Source organism: Cryptomeria japonica, chromosome 8 (assembly GCF_030272615.1).
Source record: "Cryptomeria japonica chromosome 8, Sugi_1.0, whole genome shotgun sequence".
NCBI classification, from domain to species: Eukaryota; Viridiplantae; Streptophyta; class Pinopsida; order Cupressales; family Cupressaceae; genus Cryptomeria; species Cryptomeria japonica.
This window is the reverse complement of record NC_081412.1, coordinates 653,026,836-653,047,340: the sequence shown is the minus strand read 5'-3', so window position 1 is coordinate 653,047,340 and position 20,505 is coordinate 653,026,836. Positions and strand designations below refer to the sequence as shown.

General features: G+C 40.4%; 1 protein-coding gene across 5 annotated transcripts in view; it reads left to right on the top strand.

The window, feature by feature from the left end:
- LOC131069300 (uncharacterized) overlaps window positions 1-20,505 on the top strand; it is a 129,171-nt gene that overhangs the window by 29,128 nt on the left and 79,538 nt on the right. For 4 of the 5 annotated variants that reach the window (XM_058004659.2, XM_059209740.1, XM_058004661.2 and 1 more), the window contains exon 2: window positions 1,617-1,920. In XM_058004659.2, the coding sequence (XP_057860642.1) occupies window positions 1,666-1,920 (255 nt within the window). In that variant the 5' untranslated portion in view covers window positions 1,617-1,665. The remainder of the gene's footprint in view (window positions 1-1,616; window positions 1,921-20,505) is intronic. The other variant, XM_058004660.2, reaches the window with a different exon arrangement.

The following is a 20,505-nucleotide window of genomic DNA, read 5'->3' as shown; positions in this document are numbered from 1 at the left end:
AGACTCACACTTCAATAGTGAAGCCGCCTTGGAGTAGATTTGCCTCCCACAGCTCATGCCTTGATGAAACCTGCAATTAACACCTGCTTGACATCAAAAATATATGAATGGCAATGGCAGAGATGAATGCTTGAAGAACTCAGGTCAGGGGTTTCGTCCCAACCTGCTTAACAACATCAGGGTTTTCATCCTGAATGCTGCTACAGAAGAAAATTCGCTCTAAAACCCTTTTCATAATGCCCAGTGAACAGAAAAACTCATTTAAATACCCAATCCTACATGAGGTGTGTGAAAACAAATAGGTCTAGACTGACCTATTACCTTGGGTGCCAATTCTCCACTTTCAAAATTTAATTTTTTTTAATATTTTATATTAAATAGCTATCAATGTTCAAAAACACTTTTATTTATTTAATTTTATTTTGCAAGTTGGCCTCAAGGAAATGGGGACAAGACATGCCTCTAGAACCTACTGGGGACTCCACCCCCAAACCTCCACTAGCCACCATCCCACGACTGCCCCCAACTCTAGGCCCTTGGCTCCCTCATCCCCAAGGCCTGTCCCCTGTCTCAAGACTCCATGAAACAAAGCTTTTTACCTTCCTCTTTAAAATGCTTCTGTACATAGATTATGCACATTAAATATGATATTATGGACATGATATCGCTGTGTTGGAATTTACTTGAAAATATAATCAAGCATAAAGGCTATTTGTAGGTGATCAAAACTGAACTTGAAGTCAATAAGGCATTCATAACTAGAAAGTTGAAACCAACGAGAATCTCAAAAAGATGCCACAGTGGATTTTGAATCATCGTATCACAGAGAATGTTTTCTATGACACTATTAATACAGCCCTAGTATGTATTTCAATTGTATCATATGCTTTCCAACTATGCTTAAGCCATATAATATATCTGTTGTGCAGATTAAATTTCCTCAGTGGCATATTGCACAATACAGAGATTGGATATATTTGGCTTTAAAAGAACTGATTACAGTTTTCCACCCTAAAACCAGAATTGGCATGCTTACTTAAAGTGAATCTCAACATGCTATGCAGAAACAAATGATGAATGAACATGTATCATATCATTATTCTTTTAGCTTGTAAAATATTTTGGTCATATGATAATTACGTAGTGTTTGTATTTTAGTTATTGGTAGTAATCAATATTCTATGTGGCCATCCCAGAAATTATGCTATGAGAAGAAAATTAGAGAAGAGTTTGGGGTATGCTATTGAAGGACAGACACACATTAAATGACCATGTCTGTATATTCCTTGTAACTTTATGGTAGTTTGACATCATTTTATCAGTAGAATATATTTTTCTCCATGTCAATAAAAAATAGCAAGGATGAGGATACATGTAAGCCATCACTTTTGATGACAGAATTAGGAAAGCATCATTTTATGTATATTCTTTTGCTTGTGTTCAATAGTCAGTGGAAGTTACAAAGCTATGATCCCTTGAATCAATTACTTGTTTATGCATGTTTGAAAATGGAATAAGATAACTATGCACATGTAAGACGCTGCTTTTTAACTAGTGTTGCTGGTTACAATCCCCCATGCAATTTTTATCTCACTTGATTTCCTTGTTATCTTTAGGAGCTAATTATATATGTCTCAGCTTCCTAGTAGTAATCAAAGCTGATAGATGTCTACAGCAGAGACCAATTTGTGTCTGGATGGTGATTTAGAAAATCAATCCTTTTCAAGGCCTATGATAGATGATGGTGCGATTGACAGTAGCAGTGGCAAAGAAACTACTTTCAGTTTGAACAAAGAAGGCTCAAGTCAAAGTGTGTCTGCAGGAGACAGGTCTAATAATGTGAATCTTCAGCTCACCTGTTTTACTGAGGAGGCTCATGATGTTACCCTACATTTTCAGATCATAAGCCTTTCTAAACAGGTATTCTTTTCCATCTTGAAGCAAAGTGTAGAAGCAGGGCTTGTCATGTGTTTTCTCTCCTATTGTTGGCGAGGATCCTACCTGCCTACTAGCCTAGTATCGAGTTATGACATCATGGAAAAATGGATTTATGTTATATTTTTACTTTTAATTGGAAATAAAGAAGCAAATTTTCTTTAGAATGCATTTTAAACTCCTATTTAGACATGTCATTTGACACACCAGTCAAACTCACATTTGAGTAGAAAAGAAATGTTTAGTTAAAAATTATAATAAAACACAAGTTGTTGAATAAAATGGAAAAATATACGAATAAAACACAAGTTAAATAAAATGGAAAAACATAACGAATAAAACACAAGTTGTTGAAAAACAAAATCCTTTTATTTTAATTGTTTAGTATTATCTTTTTTCTTGTGTTCACATTTTCCAAATTTAACCTGAATATCTGAAGGCCACTTGCACTATGGCCATGCAGTGCCATTGCTGTGCAGGTTTCATGCTACAATGTTTGAAGTCATGCAAATGACTGCATATATAGGGAAAGCACAGTACACAATGGAAGGGATAATGATTATGCCAATGTGCAACTATGATGAGCAATGATCTATGCGATCAGTACAAGCAAACATGTCATAGTATTACAAATGTTTCATGGCTAAAGCATTTCAGATGAAGTTTATGAAGTTATAAATCAAATAAAAGGAGAAGAAGGAGAAGATAAAAGTGCTAAATTACTTTTTATGGTACACATGTACTTTAAGGAATCTTAGATAAAATAATAAATGCAATGTAGCACTAGTGGAGGTAGAGCTCAGCAAATTAAATATGACTGCTGATTAGAGTTGTAAGAACATTGCTCTCTTGCCTCAACAATTTATGCCTATGATCAGATGGTTTGGAAACATTGTCTCAAAATTATGATATTCCTAGTTTTCCTCTTCCTGATAATGGATCATGGAAAAAGCTACTATACAGTTATATCCGGAAGCATTCTCTATCACTATTATGCACTATGGAAAGATTATGTTTCTTATTCTTCATTAGCGCCTTAAACATGAATCTTGAAAAACATCCTCTTATATGAAAATATGGTAATTGCATAATTTATTGAAAGAACTGAATGTACATATATCAGCAATTACAAAAACAATGTTTCCTAATGAAACAATCGTTCACTGAGTGCGAAATTAGAAACAATATAATTAAGCTAATATTACACCTAAAATACATTATTGACCATTTAATAATAATAGAATAATATTATTCTAACAGCCTCCCTTAATTGTCAATCTATCAACTACACCAAGTTGTCCCCTAATTTTGATGAACTTATCCGGGCTCAGAGACTCGAGGATGTCTGCAGTTTGATCCTCAGTTGGAACATACTGCAATTCTACTAATCCGTCTTCAACGAGCGTTCAGATGAAATGACAGTGAATCTCAACATGCTTGGCGCATTCATGGAAGATTGGATTCTCGGCAAGTTTGAGCACCCCTTGATTGTCACAAAAGAGGGGTGGAGGACTTGCTTGAGACATTTGCATGTCCGCAAGCATCCTTTGAAGCCAAACTGCCTCACAAGCTGCTTTTATAGTTCCCCGATATTCTGCTTCGGTCGAGGAAAGAGCTACGACTTGCTACTTCCTACTGGTCCAAGTAACGACACCTATTCCCATACTGAAGACATAACCAAATGTAGGTTTTTGTCATCAACAAAGCTTGCCCAATCTGAGTCTATGTAACAGATGAGTCCTAGGATCTTTGTTTCTGCCATACAGAATGCCAAAGTCAGAAGTGCCCTTGACATAGCGCAGGACACACTTCACTGCAACCCAGTGTTCAACTGTAGGGGTTGTCATGAAACGAGAAATGTAGCTCACAACATTATTGAGAGTAGGTCTGTTGTGACCTAATCACACATCATCCCATTCCAAATGGGACCCCCTACTTTTTAGGTCCTCCTGGTCTTTTGGCTTTGGTTTGTTGGGTCTTTTCACGATAGTCTCTTTGGTATCCTCAGTTTGCAAGTGTTTTGGGATGAATTTGGTCAAGTCTGCAAGTCGTTTGAGTGAATTTGGCTAAGTCTAGAACCTGTTCTGCCTATTTTAGGGTTTTGCCCTTCAGACTTAGATTTGAGGTCTTTTCCTTAGGGTTTTGGAAAATTGAGCATTGCGTCTTCAAGGAAGCTACCACTGAAATTTTAGCGAATTTTGAGCAATTTTATATTTTTAGAAAGTTCCTATTATTTAGGGATTTCACTGCCTCTTGGATTGTCTTTATTTTGCCAAAAATCAAACTTACTATTTTTAGCAGTTTCTATTTTTTAGTGTCATCCCGTTTTGATTTGCCCTAATTTTGACGTTTTGGAGTACTTACTATTTTTTAGCAGGTTCTTCGCAGGCAGGGGTCCCAACACTAAAGACTGAGTATTCCTGAACATTTGTGTATATCCGAAAAGTGTGAAAAAGCAGGCAGTTGATCGAAAAATGGCTAAGTTTGAATTCATTCTAGAAGTGGAAAGGCATTGAAAAATACTCTAGGGAAAATCAATCCAAAAATGGCATCCCAATCTGGAAACGAGCAAAAATGGCTAAGTCACAAGAGAAAATCAAGAAATCCTTTACCTTGGCTAAAATGGCATTCAAGTCACAAGTGGCTGCCAAAATTAACCTCATGAAGGAAAAGTTTGAAAAGTGAAAAATCCTCCACAACAAGGATTTAGCGCCCAAGCATGGAAGGGAGCGCTAGAATTGGGTTGTGGAGGAATTTTCCTCTACACCCAAAATTCCTGAACACCATCAATTTTCCGCCCAGATAGGGGTGTTGGGCGCCAAATCATCTTTCATCAACCAAAAATCAGCCCAAGTCAGGTACTAGAGCGCTAAAGTGAGGACAAGCAAGAATAGTCAACGAAGTCAAACGTCCTTCACATGGTATGATTTCCGCCCAAGACAAATAGGTGGGCGTTGAAACTAGGACATGGAGGAATTTTCCTCCCCAAGAAGAATTCCTTGACTATAGGAATTTAGCACCCAATCATTAATGATGACGCCAAAATAGCCTCATGGAGGAATTTTCCTCCAAAGGCTAAGTTCTAGTTGCATGTGTTTTGGTGCCCAAGATTGGAATTCCAAGCAAGGAAGAAATCATGCCCAAGGAAGAAGTCGAATTCCAAGGCAAGGCAGAATTGGTGCCTGTTGTGACCATTTCACACATCGCCCCATCGCAAATGGGGACCCCCTCTTTTTGCTTGTTTTCCCCTCGTTTTTCGCCTTCGTTTTTAGGATTTTGTTAGTCAGTTAGTTGTTTGGATTTAGGGTCAAGCCTTAGGGTTTTCATTTTTGTCTTTTCAGGCCAAAATCCAGTCGTTTTTGAGAGCTTTTGAGCTTCCTTTTCTAGGATGCAAATTTTGAATGCAATGAATTCGCCAGAATGGTTTAATGTTCAATTGGAATGTTGATGCAGAGCTTAAATTTGTCTAAGTGTTGAGAGAGAAATGTGAATTTTTGTCCGATTGAATATTTTGACCAAATTTTGACTTTTTTGATTTTTGATCCTGGGCATTGGGAATGATTTGTTTTTGCCTTGTGAAGTGTTAAATTGTGAAAAATCATGTTATTTTGCCCTGTAGGAGCAAAATCGCTCCTGTCCCTCAGTGAAGGACGGGAGCTCTTTTCCAAGTATCTCATTATTCTTGCAGAGTCCAGACAAATTTCGGATTGTAAGTGATGAAGAACGGCGAGATCTTTCCATTGAATATAAATTGAAGATTTTCATGAGCACCGAAACGCCTCCAGGAGGAAAATCGCTCCTGTCCCTCAGTGAAGGACCGGAGCTACAAACCAAATTTTGCCTTGTCCTTGTGAGATTTCGTTGACTCGATGATTTGAAGACGTCCAAAGGGAGATGCTTTACCAAATGAATATAATTTGAGATGCAAAAATGAAGGAGAATGGTCCAGAATGCAAAGTTCGCTCTTGTCCCTCTCCAAGGGACCAGGGCGAAGTACCTTATAGCTCCCGTCCCTCTCCCAGGGACCAGAGCGATGTCCTTCATTGAGCAAGATCCAGGCAAAAATCAAGATAAGTTTACGTCCAAAGGCAAGGAAGAGCGTGAGATGAACTCATTGAATATAAATTGAATATTTTAAAACGTCCACAGGGGTCCCAAAAGGCCTAGTTCGCTCCTGTCCCTCAGGAAGGGACCAGAGCGATTTTTGTTATAATTGATTTTCTTGCCAAGTTACAAGCAATGTTAAGGCATGGACGAATGGAGTAGAGCATGACGAGTCCGTTGAATATAAACTTGGAACCTGACAAAGTGAAATAAGAGCCACAAAAGAAGGATCGCTCCTGTCCCTCTCCAAGGGACCAGGGCGATATAGTGAATATATTGCTTTTCACTCAAGTTTGAAACCGATCTAAGTCAAGACAAGGTGGCAAAGGACATTTCAAGGCGTCTTCATCAAGCACAAGCACTCGAAGGTCGTTATAATGAAGAGATTTGCACTCTAAGACCTAGATCGCTCCTGTCCCTCAGGAAGGGACCAGAGCGATGTTGGATATATTGGCCACTTCATGCAAGTTTTACGTAAGGACAAGATTTTGCGGGGTCTTAGAGGGTCTATGGTGCCTTTTGAAGATGGTATATAGAGATTTTGAACGTAAAATGATCATCATTTTGAACATGGAGACCCTATCGCTCCTGTCCCTCTTCAAGGGACCAGGGCGATTTGCCTTGGACTCTCCATTTTGTTTCAAATGCGTGCCAAGTTAAGACTTCACAAGGTCATACAAGGTTCGAGACATCGTTTGAAGATCACATGCAAGTGTTTTGAACGTCCAAACGTTGCTAGTCAAGCTAAAAGCTCACATCGCTCCTGTCCTTTGGACAAGGACCAAGGCGATCTCATCAAAGGCACTCATGTTCCTTCAAAACGAGGCAAGGCAAGGATGAATAAGGTAAAGGACGGCGTTTGGAGGACATCACAACAAGGATCGAAGTTGGAAGTTGCCAAGGTCAAGGAGAAAACATGGATCGCTCCTGTCCCTCTCCAAGGGACAAGGGCGATGATCCCTCTAGAACGTCCAAACACGTCATGAAAACAAATGGAGCAAGCGTAAAAGGAACGAGCAAAGATACTATTTGCTTTACAATCAAAGATCGAAGATCAAAGATGCATATTGAACGTGAAAACATGGAGATCGCTCCTGTCCTTTGGACAAGGACCAGGGCGATGAACACCCAAAGGGCACTTATGCGCACATGCAAGATGATCTAATTCGGAGGACCCATCAATGATCAATATTGAACGTGGAGATGAAGGAGTTGGACGTAAAAAAATGCAAAAATCAAGACAAAATCATGGATCGCTCCTGTCCCTCTCCAAGGGACCAGGGCGATGAGGTACGTCCCTTTCATTTTCATAATTTTTGGCGCCAAATAGACAATTCGAATTTCCTTAAATGCTAAAATCGATAAAAAATTGAAAATCCTATTTAATTTGGCATTTAATATGGCGTTGATCATTTATTAATTATTTTGCCTTTATTAAAATCGAAATTTGCAAATTAAAAAACGTAAGGCATTTAATAATTAATTGATTAATTAATAAAAAATCGCATGGAGCGCTCATTTAAGGGAGGTCGGCCTTTTTGTTTTATTTAAATCATTTTAAATCATTAAAAAATCATTTCATATCCTCAAGTCGGCCTAAGGAATGAATGCAATGCAAGCGCTATATATGGAGGGTGAGAACTATTATTGTCATATCATTATTTTTATCCTTCATGCGAATTAAGGAGAAGCGAAGATAGTGCGAAGTATTTCATGTATGGTGCGAATTCAAACCAAAGGTGGCGCTAGTCTATCAAAGGGTGGTGCGATATTTGAAGACTTCATTGGAGCGAATTTGCCAAGGATTGAAGACCACGTCAAAGGGGCGAAACTTGGAAGATTTGTTTGGGCGAACTTGAAGATCCATTTGAGCGAATTGTCAAAGGTGCAATTGAAGATCGCGTTTGATCCAAAGGTGGCGAAGTCGATCTTTTGAGGAGATAACATTGAAGATCATTTTTACCTCAATTTTGCCTAGGCGATCTTTTCCTTTTTGCATTCTAGAGTTAGCTCTCTATTGAGGTATGGCGATTTGATTTTATTGCTTTATTTATTGATCGTCATATTTTAAATTTTGAAATTTTGAAATTTTGAATCTCTTAGCTCAATCATCGTTGTTTTTTAGGAAATGATAACTCTAGGGACTTATCATGATGTTTCCTAAAAACTTCTCTCTCTTATCTATGTTATTTATTGCAAAATCTTGTCCTTATAATGAAATGTTGTGTAGGTATGGCGACCCCGAAGGCGGGAGCATCCACCAGTCGCTCAGCTCTCATGAAAGAAGATCAGAGGACCGAAGAAGTGGAGACCAAGATCGTGTCGAAGTGGAGCAACATTGGAGATACCAACTTGGGGAACTTTAGCACGAAGAAGTTTCGAGAGGTCCCTTACATTGGCAAGCCATCACCTGTCGCCCGGAGAATAATAGAGAGTGGCATCATCAAGGCGGCCGGTTTTCCTCCAGCTATTCAGTGCCACGAGTTGATGATCGAGTGTGCCCGTCACTACAATCCACAGTCCAGGACAATTGTGTCCAATGAGGGAAACACTTTGGCGTACCTTTCAGAGGAAGCTATAAGTGAAGCTTTCCATCTTCCAGAGCACAGGGACATGATATATAAGAGCATTGAAGGAGCCAGATCAGTGTACGATGATGATCCAGATGCTTGCCTAAGCATAATCAATAAGAACTGGCTACTTAAGAGTCGTCCTCGTCTAAGCAAGGTACCGAACACATCGCATCGGATTGATTTCCAGGAGGAGTACAGAGATTTGATTACTATGCTCAACAGAGTTACAGGAGCACCTCATGCCTTCTATTTTGAGAAGTGGATGTTTTACTTCATCCAGGTGATTGTTCAAGGAAAGGGTACGATACATTGGGCTAGGATAATTAGCCATTGCTTAGACGTACAGTTGAGGAGACTCAGGGCTACTAAGTCCTTCCACATGAGTTCATACGTCATCTATGCTTTGATCAGGAGTGTTGAGTACGCAGGACTACCTCACAGAGGAGTGATTGGAAGAGGACCCGGCGAGGTCAGAGCTTGTGAATCCTATACCTACTTGCATCATCCGCCAGGGAAAAACTACAAGTTAGTTAATGATACTTTCACGATGAACATCACAAGGACGTTGCAAGGTGGGATTCACAACAGATTATCTCAGGATGCCCAGGAATTCATCAAAAGGTACGGTGCTTGGTTCATTCAGTTTCCCAAATTCACTTACATTAGAGTGCATGGATGTCCTTTACCTCCATACATGTTGCCGAGGTATCCGACAGACAGAATTGTGTTACTTGAGGTAACAAGGCAGTTGGCAGCATATGTGAAGGCATTCAGACACAGACATCAGAATGGAGTTCAAGTACCTATTATTTTGGGTAATTCAGTTGAGGTATGTCCTAATGTCTTAGCCATGGATGACGCAGAGGAGGAGTTAGCCTTGTATTCTTTTTCATCTTTTGCTTGGAGAAATAGCTTTGATCCACATGGACATTTAGAGGAGACGGTCGGTAGAAGATTTAGACATGAGCACCAGATTGAAGATTTTATGATGAACCTCCTGGATGATCTTGAAGTGAAACGAAAAATGCATTCTAGATTGCCTTTGGATTTCATCAGGAAATGCAGGATTTACAGAGTGGCCGACCAAGCTCAGGAGAATGGCAGACATATCCAGTCTTCCTATGATAGAGAAAGCAAAACAATAAGGTTGGATTGGAATGAACCTGAGGTCGTGGATTTAGATGCTTTGATGGCACCAGTCTTGTCTTGTACTCGCAGATGGGTAGACGTTCAGCATCAGAAGTTGAGAGAACAAGGCGTAGCTATGTCTTTTACTTTGGAAGAGAAACCAGCCGAAGGTGGAGCCAGTGTGAGTGAAGGCAATCCCAATCCTAGGAATTCAGGTGAAGGTAACCTTCGATGTGCCAGTGAGGGCAATCTCCATCCGAGAGGTTCGAAGAGAAAGGAAAGAACAGAAAAGAAAGAGTCTTCCAAGAAAAAGCAGGGGGCCAACAAAGATCAAGTACCAAGTACTTCTTCTAGATCAGAGAATAGAACAATTCAAGTGGAAGAGTCCATGGAGTCTATGGTACAGAATGACAGGCAGGAGGAAGGACAGGCACAGCATGTTTCGTCAGATGGATCTCTCCAAGACTATGAGTTGGATGAAGACAAAGAAGACAATGAAATGACATCTCCTCCCAAACAAGAAGAAATAGTGCATAAAGAGATTCAAGTTCAAGAAACAAGATCGAATATCCCAGATTGGTTGAAGGAAAGATTGACTAAGGTGATCGTAGTAGAGGACGAGGACAATGCAATTGATTTAGAGAGCCTTGTTGGACGCTCACATGAAGTAACAGAAAGGAAGAAGGCTACCAAGATGTCCAAGATGATTCGAGATGAGACTGGATCTAGAAAACTGCAGATAGCTACACCGGCAGCAGACAAATATGAGGGTGAGATCCTAGCAGAGGAATATGATATACAGACTTTTGAGTTAGGACCATCCACAGCAGAGCAGACTTTAGACGATGCCACCGACACATTTGAAGCATTGAAGGACAAGCTTAGAGAAGAAGTGGAAAAGAATAGAAAGCTTGAGAGAGAGGTCGGTGCATGGAGGACATATTTCAGTCACATCAATGAACCTTTGGGACGTCAGGATCCAGTTAGATCACCAGTGCAGGCATTGCCCCTTCAATCGATCAATGAAGCAGAAAGATTCAGGAACCTGGTCCAGCGTACATGTAGTTGGATGGATAGATCTCATACAGTGGCCATAGAGTTTGTTACAAGGATGACGAAGATTATTCATCAGGCTATCCAAGTTCTTGAGATAATCCACAGATTGATGGTAACAGTAGCTGCATTTGCCCATACCAAGGACGTTATCATCCCTGTCTTGAAAGTAATAAGACATACATCCAGAAGAATTTTAGTGCAGGAGAGGATCTTGGAAGGTGATTCTCACAGTTTATTTCAGTGGTCAACCTTACTCCATATAAAGAGTGTTCTCTTCGAGGACATCAGTGTTAGATGTGGTCAAGTTGAGGAGGTGATCAATCCGATCCAGGACAGAGTATTTGAGGTACTTCGTACCATTCTTAGCAGAAGGATCGAGGTCGAGACAGATGTGGATATACAAGAATTTGAGGATAGAATCAAGATCATCTTTCGCAAGGACGCAGATGTTACAGATGAACAGTATGATCAGATGTACGCCACCATGCTCCTGATTGATAGAACGAAGGAACTTGAACCTACTTGGGACGCAGCTCTTCTAGATGCATTCGATCAGATCATCCACTTGGAAGAGAGTATCAAGAATCTTCCCGAGATTCCAATCACAGAAATCGAAGGAATCGTGACAAAATTCATTGCATATGCTAAGAAGGAGAATTGGAAAGGGAATAAGATTCTAGATGAAAGGTTGTTACAGATGACATGACATCTTATTTCTCATTGGTTGATACCTCCTAGGTTTTTGTGCCAAATTTAATATTTGGCTATGTATTTAATATTGTTCAGTAAAAAGGAGGTCATTTGTAACAAACCCTAATTAGGGTTTAGGTGTCATGATCTTGTCCGTTGATTTACTTTCAATCTGGACCTTTCATTGTAACTGGGGATGCTATTTATACCCCCATTTTTCATTTCATTTGGTAATAGTTAATAGTGTAATAGAGAGTCAATAGTTGATTAGAGTTGTAAGCAATTTTATTTTGTAGCAAGATTGAGTCTTGAAGAGAGAAATTCAAGCAATTGTTGTACATGATGATTTGGAAATCAATAAAATATTGAAGTTATGGTGTTTTGTTGCAAATTTCTTGAGTTATCTTCATGGTTGTTTGATACACTTGAATCGTGCTCAATCGAAGTAGTTTGTTAATTTGAAAGACTAAGTGTGAGATTTGATATTTGGTAGGATTCGTAATCCAAACCACTAGCTTCTTGCTGATTGTAGGAACGCCTTGTGTGGTCGACTGGAGAACACTTTGAGTCCTTAATCTTCAATTATCATTGTGTCTTGGATATGTACCTTCGTAGTAGTGTCCTTGATCTTTGATGCATTGAATACCATTATATTACCTTAGAAGATCGCACTAATTTCAATTGAGTTGTTATCTTATGGCAAAATTGAAGTTGGTTGAGTCTTGCCAAATCTCGTCCATACTAAGTCATTCATAGGGTTAGGCTAGATTAGACCTCTTTAAACCCTATCTTTTGCTATTTTTTGAAAAGTTCCTTTTAGTTTAGTAAAATCTTCGAGCTTTAGAATGCGTAAGACCCCTTGGAGGAAACAGCAAATCACATCATACCACTAAAAAAGCTTGTCCACACGTAGAGACCCTACTAAAAGAACCTTGGAGTCTACCTAACTGATCCATTACGCGAATCTTCAGCAGTTAGAGACTATTTTCTCAAGAGAGGATAAGATGCCTTTAGGTATTTTATTCTATGTATGATGGTGTACAAAATACACGTCAACAGAATTGGCGCTAGAAGGAGGGCTCTTAGTTTCCGAAAGTTCGAAGTCCGAAGATTTTGAAGAGAAATACATTGCAAGCATGATCATGAAGTACAATGGTGTTGCCGAATGAAGGATCGAATCAAGTAGTGCAACCCAATTTGCAAGTAGGCAATACCCAAGAGGATATCATTTCCGAATTGAATCAAGTAGCTTGGAACGTAAGGAGAAGTCAAGTTGAATATAACAGAGTCAGGATCATCTTAGAGCAAGAGGAAGATAGAGCCGAAGAACATCAAAGGGTCATAGCTAGAGATCTTCGCAATCAAAGGAACCTACAATAATCCTTGCAAGACTTCACGCTGGATCGCATTGGTTCATTCTCGCCCGAGAAACATCAAAGGTTGTTGAGGTCCACACCAGGCATCAAGGATCTAAGTGAACTTCAGTTTACTTCCAAAGCAAAGCGAGTTAAAAGAGAAGACACTCCCAAAGAATTCGAACTAAGATTGGAAGGATCTCCTGAGTCATCACAAGTTCTTCAAGAGCAAGTACAAGCGGCGATCCAATCTAGTATCCAGGCAATTTCACAAACAAAGGGCCAAGCTAGTTCATCAAGTTCAGCTTCAAAAGGTACGATGGCTCAACGTGCTCCACCTCCACCTCCTCCTCCTCATATACTCAATGGTGCGACTTGGCTAGTCAACAATCCATCACCGTTGGAATTCGCGATTTATCATGATATGCCGAAGAATCCAGAACACTTTTGTTCCAAATTCAATGTCAGTGATTTCCATCGCACGGCAGAAGATCACATCAAGATGTTCGAAGACCTTCTTCGTAACAGACAAATTGAATATGGAGATGTGGCATGTAGGCTTTTTCCCTACTCATTGGGAGAAGAGGCATACTTTTGGTTTATTCACTTACCTACAGGGTCCATCAGGACTTGGGACGCGATGAAAGACGCATTCATTGCTAAATTTGGCATCCCAACTACACCAGCTGAGTTATACAGACAATTTGTTGAAGTTCGAAGGAGAGAACATGAACCTATTACTTCCTTCAACAACAGATTTCACCGCGCATACACAATGTTACGTCCTCCTTATCTTATTGCAGATCCAAGAGAAATTTACTATGGTGCTTTAGATCATCTCACAGCTATGTTTGTAAGGACGCATCCTACTCCGAATGATCTTAATGCGGCCTATGCAAAGGCTATTGAAGTAAGTAAGCACATGGGGCAAAATATAACTGGGCCATTACTACACATGGGACCTGTCGCGGCACCGAACCAGATGCAGGCAGTTGGTACGGCCTTGGCCAACCAAACTCCAGTCATGAATCCAATTCCACAGGAACTTATCCGAGCATACAACCGGCAAATCAGTTGGTCCTTCACCCTGGAGCCCCAATTTCTCAAGCTCCACCCGCACAACCTGTGTACCTGCAAAATGCCACAAGCTCGTCGAGGACACAAGAAGAAAAGGACGAAATGAAAGAATTGATTGAACAAGTCAAGAGGCTATCGACCGAGGTAACCCACCCGAGGAACCAGAATAACCAGCTCCAAAGCATGCAGAGGGCCAACCATGGCCAACACACGAACAATCAGAATTTCCAAGGAAACAATAATCAAGGATTTAGAAACAATTATCAAGGAAATAACAATCAAGGTTTCCAAAGAAGACCATGGAATACAGCTCCGAACAATGGAAATGTGGTGACGCCTTTGGACAATCCACCAAATGCGCAAAGTCAAGAGAACCCCTCTTCAAGCAAAGTGTTTTTAGCCGAAGCAGCCTTGTCCAGTTGGTGCAGACTCCACAACACGAACCAACATTCTGAGTTGCAGTGTCCTGAGTTCAAGATTGCAGCCGACATTTTCCAACAAGAGATGCGTACCTCTAATCCACCTGAAAATCCTCCCACCACAGGGTACGAAATTGTTCCAACCACGCAATATGGTCAAGCCATGATCGTTGAAACCTGCAGATATTCACAAGAAGAAATTGGTCAAGTACAAAATGGGGGATTTCCTCCAGAGTCGGCCAATGGACCGATGGTACCACCAGGATCCCAGTTTCCGCTAGCATCTGCAAATGGACCTGTTGAGGATTCAGATACTACTTCCCACCATTGAACGACAGTGTCCTAGTAGAAGGAATAAAGGAAGTATTTCATCAATCATCAGGAGGAGTGAACCAAAGAGTTTATCACAGGAATCAGAGGAATCCTGAACCTTTAACAACGTCGGTCCCTCCAAACAATTTCTCAACTCCGCCAGACCCCCAAGCCAGCAACGTTCCAGAGTACCCGCAGAACGCGCAAGAATACAGGCAAAGGAATATTTCACCTCCCGCGGGTAATGAAATGAAAAGATTGGCCGCCTTGGTATTGGATGAACTCAAGAAAGTCAAGGTAAGTTTACCACTCTACGAGTTGCTCAAGGTGTCAGAAATTAAAGATGCGGTGATCAATAGCCTAAGTGAGCCTAGTACAACAAGGCCAAATGTTCAAGCCACTATCAACATGACTCAAGAGGAAGGCGATTCCCAAGAACAATCCGAACAAAATGAGTGCATGGTTCAAACTATAACCTTCCCAGCTAAAAAGGAAGATATGTTGGAAGGAAAAGTATTACTAAAAAGGGGTGAGACCAGGAAAGCTCAGCCTACAGTCAAAGAGAACCTCGCCACTAGCCAGATTCTTCCAGAAAAGGAAGCCGCAATTAAGAAAGATGTGGTCAAGAAAGGGAAATCTTCAAACAAAACAGATCACTCGAAAGAGGAGAGCCCAACAAAGGATGATCATTCAAAGATTAATCAAGTCAAACATCAAGAACACAGTGGGGATTCTTCAGCTCCTTCTCAAGGAAAAGACGAACCGGCCCCGTTCTTGCTATCAGTTAGAATATTTGGAAAATTATTGCACAATTGCCTTTATGATTCCGGAGCCTCAAGCAACGTGATGCCTCTAGCTGTTTGCCAAAGACTTGGAATAACTCCCGCACCTACCAAGAGGAAGGTCACTCAGCTTGACAAGACAGAAGTTCCAGTCATGGGAGAATTGAACAACATCCACATGCAATTGGCTGCGGATCCAAGAGTCCAGAATTTTATAGATATTTTAGTAGTGGATATTCCAGATTCATATGGGATGCTCCTAAGTCGAGATTGGTCACGAAAATTGAATGGATATGTATCGACCGATTTTGCACACATGTGGCTACCATGGAGAGGAGTCCCGAACCAGATTAAAATTGATAGCACTCCAAGGTTGAGGTTGATGATAACTGAATATGGGGAAGACAATGAAGTCCTATTTTTAGAGTCCGATCTAGGAACGTACAAGCCCAAAGTGGAGGAAGTCTTGATGATACAAAATGTACAAGATGAAGATACCCAGCAAGAGGTCATAGAATCGACAGAGATGGTTATTGAAAGCGATCAAGGATCCGATCAAGAGGATGAAGGGATGTTTGAAAACTTCAGAACGTTCTTACAAAGAAACATTCAGCAAAGTGTGCAACTTGGCAACCTAGCATCCGTTCGAGATTTGCTTCTTCCGAATTGGTGTAGAATTCACAATGCCGTCCACTCAGAATTATCCTGTGCTTTATGCCAGACCGCATTGGAGCAAATATACAAAAGAGTCCCACAGACACTACTTATGGAAGAAATTCAAGATTCAGAAGATGAGAGCTCTACAGAAAACGAAGTCTTACCCGATACATCATCTGAAAGTCAAGAAAGTCCAAAAACAGAAAATCAAGAAAATCAAATATGGACATTAAGGTTCGACGGATCTAAATCCAAACAAGGATCTGGAGCTGGATATGAATTGATTAGTCCTAAAGGAGAAACGTACCTTGCCGCTCACAGATTGCAGTTCCCTTGCACCAACAACGTAGCAGAATATGAATCTTTGGTTCATGGATTACTGTTAGCCATCCAAAAGGGGGCAAAGATACTGCAAGTATATGGAGACTCAGAAATTGCAATAAGGCAAATCAGGAAGCAATATGTTTGCCATGACAAAAGATTAACCAAGTACAGAAATCGAGTCTGGGATCTAATTGAAAGTTTTGATGCTTTCAATATCAATTCAATTTATAGACATCAGAATCAAGTGGCCAATTCACTTGCACAGGCCGCAAGCTCACTGATACCATTAGCAATGGAAGGATTGAAGAAGTTTACAGTCGAATTAGTATCAGTTCCTTCAGTCCCAGATAACATTACCAATTTCCAAGTTTTCGAAGACGACAAGCATATTCTAGACTTCCTAACCAACACAGACGTCTTCTTAACACAGATCATAGATGAAGATGAAGTAGGTGAAGCTGAGTTCGATGCTGAAGGGGTCCTGAACTTAAAGACAAACACTATTCCAAAAGGAATGGTAGAATTGGAAAGGATTTTTGATCCTGACAAGTTGAAAGAAAAGAAAAATCACAATGTAGAAGGCAATATGTGTGATGCAATCAATCTAGGTGATGAGACACAAGTTAAAAATGTCTTCATTGGAAAGTCCTGCACAGCGACTGAAAGAGATAGAATCCTGAAAAACATGAGGGACTTCCCAGATGTCATCGCATGGAGCTATGAAGATCTCAAGACCTACGACACTGCAATTATCACTCACACAATCCCATTGAAACCAGGAAGCAAGCCATTTAGGCAAAGACAAAGACTCGTCAACCCTTTGTTAGAACCGCTGATATACCAAGAAGTGAAGAAGTTACTCACAGCCAAAATCATCTTCCCAGTAAGACACTCGACGTGGGTCGCCAACCTGGTACCTGTTAGAAAGAAAAATGGAGAGATCAGATTGTGTGTTGATTTTAGAAATCTCAACAGAGCGTCAGAGAAAGATAATTATCCGCTCCCATCATTAGATGAAGTATTGCAGATCGTCAATGGATCACAGATGATGTCCTTCCTAGATGGATATTCAGGATATAATCAAGTTCTAGTCGAGCCTGAAGATCGACTGAAGACTGCTTTCACCACCAAATGGGGAACGTTTGCCTATAAGAGAATGCCTTTTGGACTCATAAACGCCGGGGCCACATTCCAGAGAGCTATGGATATCGCTTTCAGAGATTTAATTGGTAAATGCATTATTATATATATGGATGATATCACAGTTTTCTCCAGACAGAGAGAAGATCATATGGACGACTTGAGAACAGTCTTCCAAAGATGCAGAAGATACGGTGTCTCCCTTAATCCAAAGAAATGCATATTTGGAGTCACAGAAGGAAAGCTTTTAGGACATGTCATTTCAGAAAAAGGAATATCTATCGATCCTGAAAGAGTGAAGGCCATATCTACTATCAATTTGCCAGCAAGCAAGAAAGAGCTCAAGTCATTTTTCGGCAAGATCAACTTCGTTCGAAAGTTCATTACCGGATTTGCCGAGATTGTCAGACCATTGAATGAAATGTTAAAGAAAGATGCAAAGGTTGAATGGACTCCACAAGCCAGAAGGGCATTTGAAGAAATAAAGACTGCAATTTCAGAAGCACCAGTGTTGATCAGTCCAGATTATCTCAAACCTTTTTATTTATATTCTTTCGCCTCCGATTACACTTGTGCCGCCATTCTCACCCAAAGAAGTGAAGAGAGGGACGAAAACCCAATTGCTTTCATGAGCACTCCGTTGGAAGATGCAGAACTGAGATATCCAAATGTTGAAAAGCAAGCATACGCATTAGTAAAGGCAGTAAAGAAATTCAGACATTACCTCCTGAGAGCCAAAATTTATGCAATAGTGCCCGATGCAGCCGTCAAGACTCTTCTCATGCAAAATGAATTAGGAGAAAGAAGAGGAAAGTGGGTCGCCATTATCCAAGAGTTTGATATTGAGATACAGCCCATGAAACTTGTCCGAGGACAAGCTTTGGCACAGACATTGGCAATTGATGGACCAGGATTAGTCCAGCAAATTTATGAATTAGAAGATGTCACTCATGATGAATGGTACAAAAATATTGTGACATACTTGCTTAATCACAGATGTCCTGCTCATATGACACCTACACAAAAGAGAGCATTAAGATTAAAGTGTCAACATTACATGCTTCAAGGATCTGTTTTATACCGCAAAAACTATGAAGGAGTATACCTGAGATGTGTTGGCAAAGACGAAGCAAAGCAGATAATTGAACATTTCCATTCCAAGTTTGGAACCGGACATGGAGCCAACCTCGCCACAGCTCACCAGATCCTAAGAGCAGAATATTACTGGCCTACGCTTTTTAAAGATACATTCAATCACATTAAGACTTGCCACACATGCCAAGTCGCAGCTATTAGAGAAAGAAATCCTGCCATGCCACTGAATCCAGTGATTGAAGCCAGACCATTTGCTAAATGGGGAATGGACTTTATTGGTGTCATCAACCCCGCATCCTCAGCACAACACAAGTACATCATTACAGCTACAGATTATTGTACCAGATGGTCAGAGGCACAAGCACTTAAGGTTTGTTCTACTGAAGTTGTAATCAAGTTTCTAGAAGAGAACATAATCACAAGATTTGGATGTCCTTACGCGTTGGTTTGCGACAATGGATCGGCATTCACATCATTGAGATTCTCAAATTGGGCTTTTGAGTACGGAATAACCCTCAAGTTTTCATCAAATTATTATCCTCAGAGTAATGGGTTAGCAGAATCCACAAACAAAAATTTGCTCAGCGTCATCAAGAAATTATTAGAGAGAAGTCCAAGAGAATGGCACAACCAATTGAGATTTGCTTTATGGGCAGACAGAATCAGAACAAAGAACGCATTAGGCATTTCGCCTTATTTTCTAGTTTATGGCCAAGACCCAGTCTTCCCCATGCAACTCAGGATTCCGACCTTAAGATTCATTCAGGAGTACATGGAAGACACTGATGCAGTGCAGGCCAGATTGACACAGTTGATGAACCTAGAAGAAAAGAGAGATCAAGCACTAGAGAGCTTTGCTAAACACCAAGGAATGGTGAAGAGATGGTTTGATCGACAAGCAAGAGTCAAGGCGTTCCGAATTTCAGACCTCGTCCTGTATTGGGACAAAGCACATGAGAAACGAGGTGAACATGATAAGTTTGATAAGCTCTGGAAAGGCTCGTATCAAATTTCAGAGATATTGGGAGAAAATGCATTTAGGTTGCAGACTTTAACAGGAGAGGACATCCCGTTGCCTGTCAATGGGAGATATCTCAAACATTATTTCCAATCTTAAAATGCCAAGGCCTTCCCTTGTACATAGTTAGTTTAGTTTGCTTTCGTTGTTTCTCGTTTTCGTTTGTTTTGTTTCTCGTTTTGTTTTAGTTTAGGCGTTTTTGTTTTTTTAGGTTAGTTGTTTTGTCCTGAGGGGTATCCATTTGACAGTGGGTGATTTTGTTATATAACGCTCTGACTTCCTGCTAGGTTGTTGGGTGCATTTGGAAAATCATGAGGTCTTTTGGAATTACAAAGGGAGTTTCTTTTAATGAAGCTTTGAGTCAGGACGTATTTGCATTGAAGTAGATTAGCTTATTGAACTTACGTATTTTTGTCCTCCAGTTATTATATTTTCACACACTTATAATCTCCGAGTCATTATGGTTTACAGGCGAAGCTGTGATCAGTGAAAAATCTAAAGTCTAGCTTCAGCGCCACCGCAATCCTCAAACCCTAGTGAGTTTTCAATACTCACGAGCCAAAGAATCGACGGAACTGAAAAGCAGTATCAAAAGAAAAGATGAAAAAATGAGAAAAATCAAAAGTAAGAAATGAGCTAAAAGGAAATATCAAATTGGCTAAAGGGAATTTACGAGTAACTCCATCGGGGCTATAGACGCCTGACTGGCAATGGAGCAATGTTCGTGAGCTTGCGGCGATAACCTCGTCGGGACTATGGACGTCTGACTGGCAGCGAGGCTCTATCCAGGATGCTTTGAAGTTCAGACGAACTATGTAGCTTATCACAGGGGAACTTGAA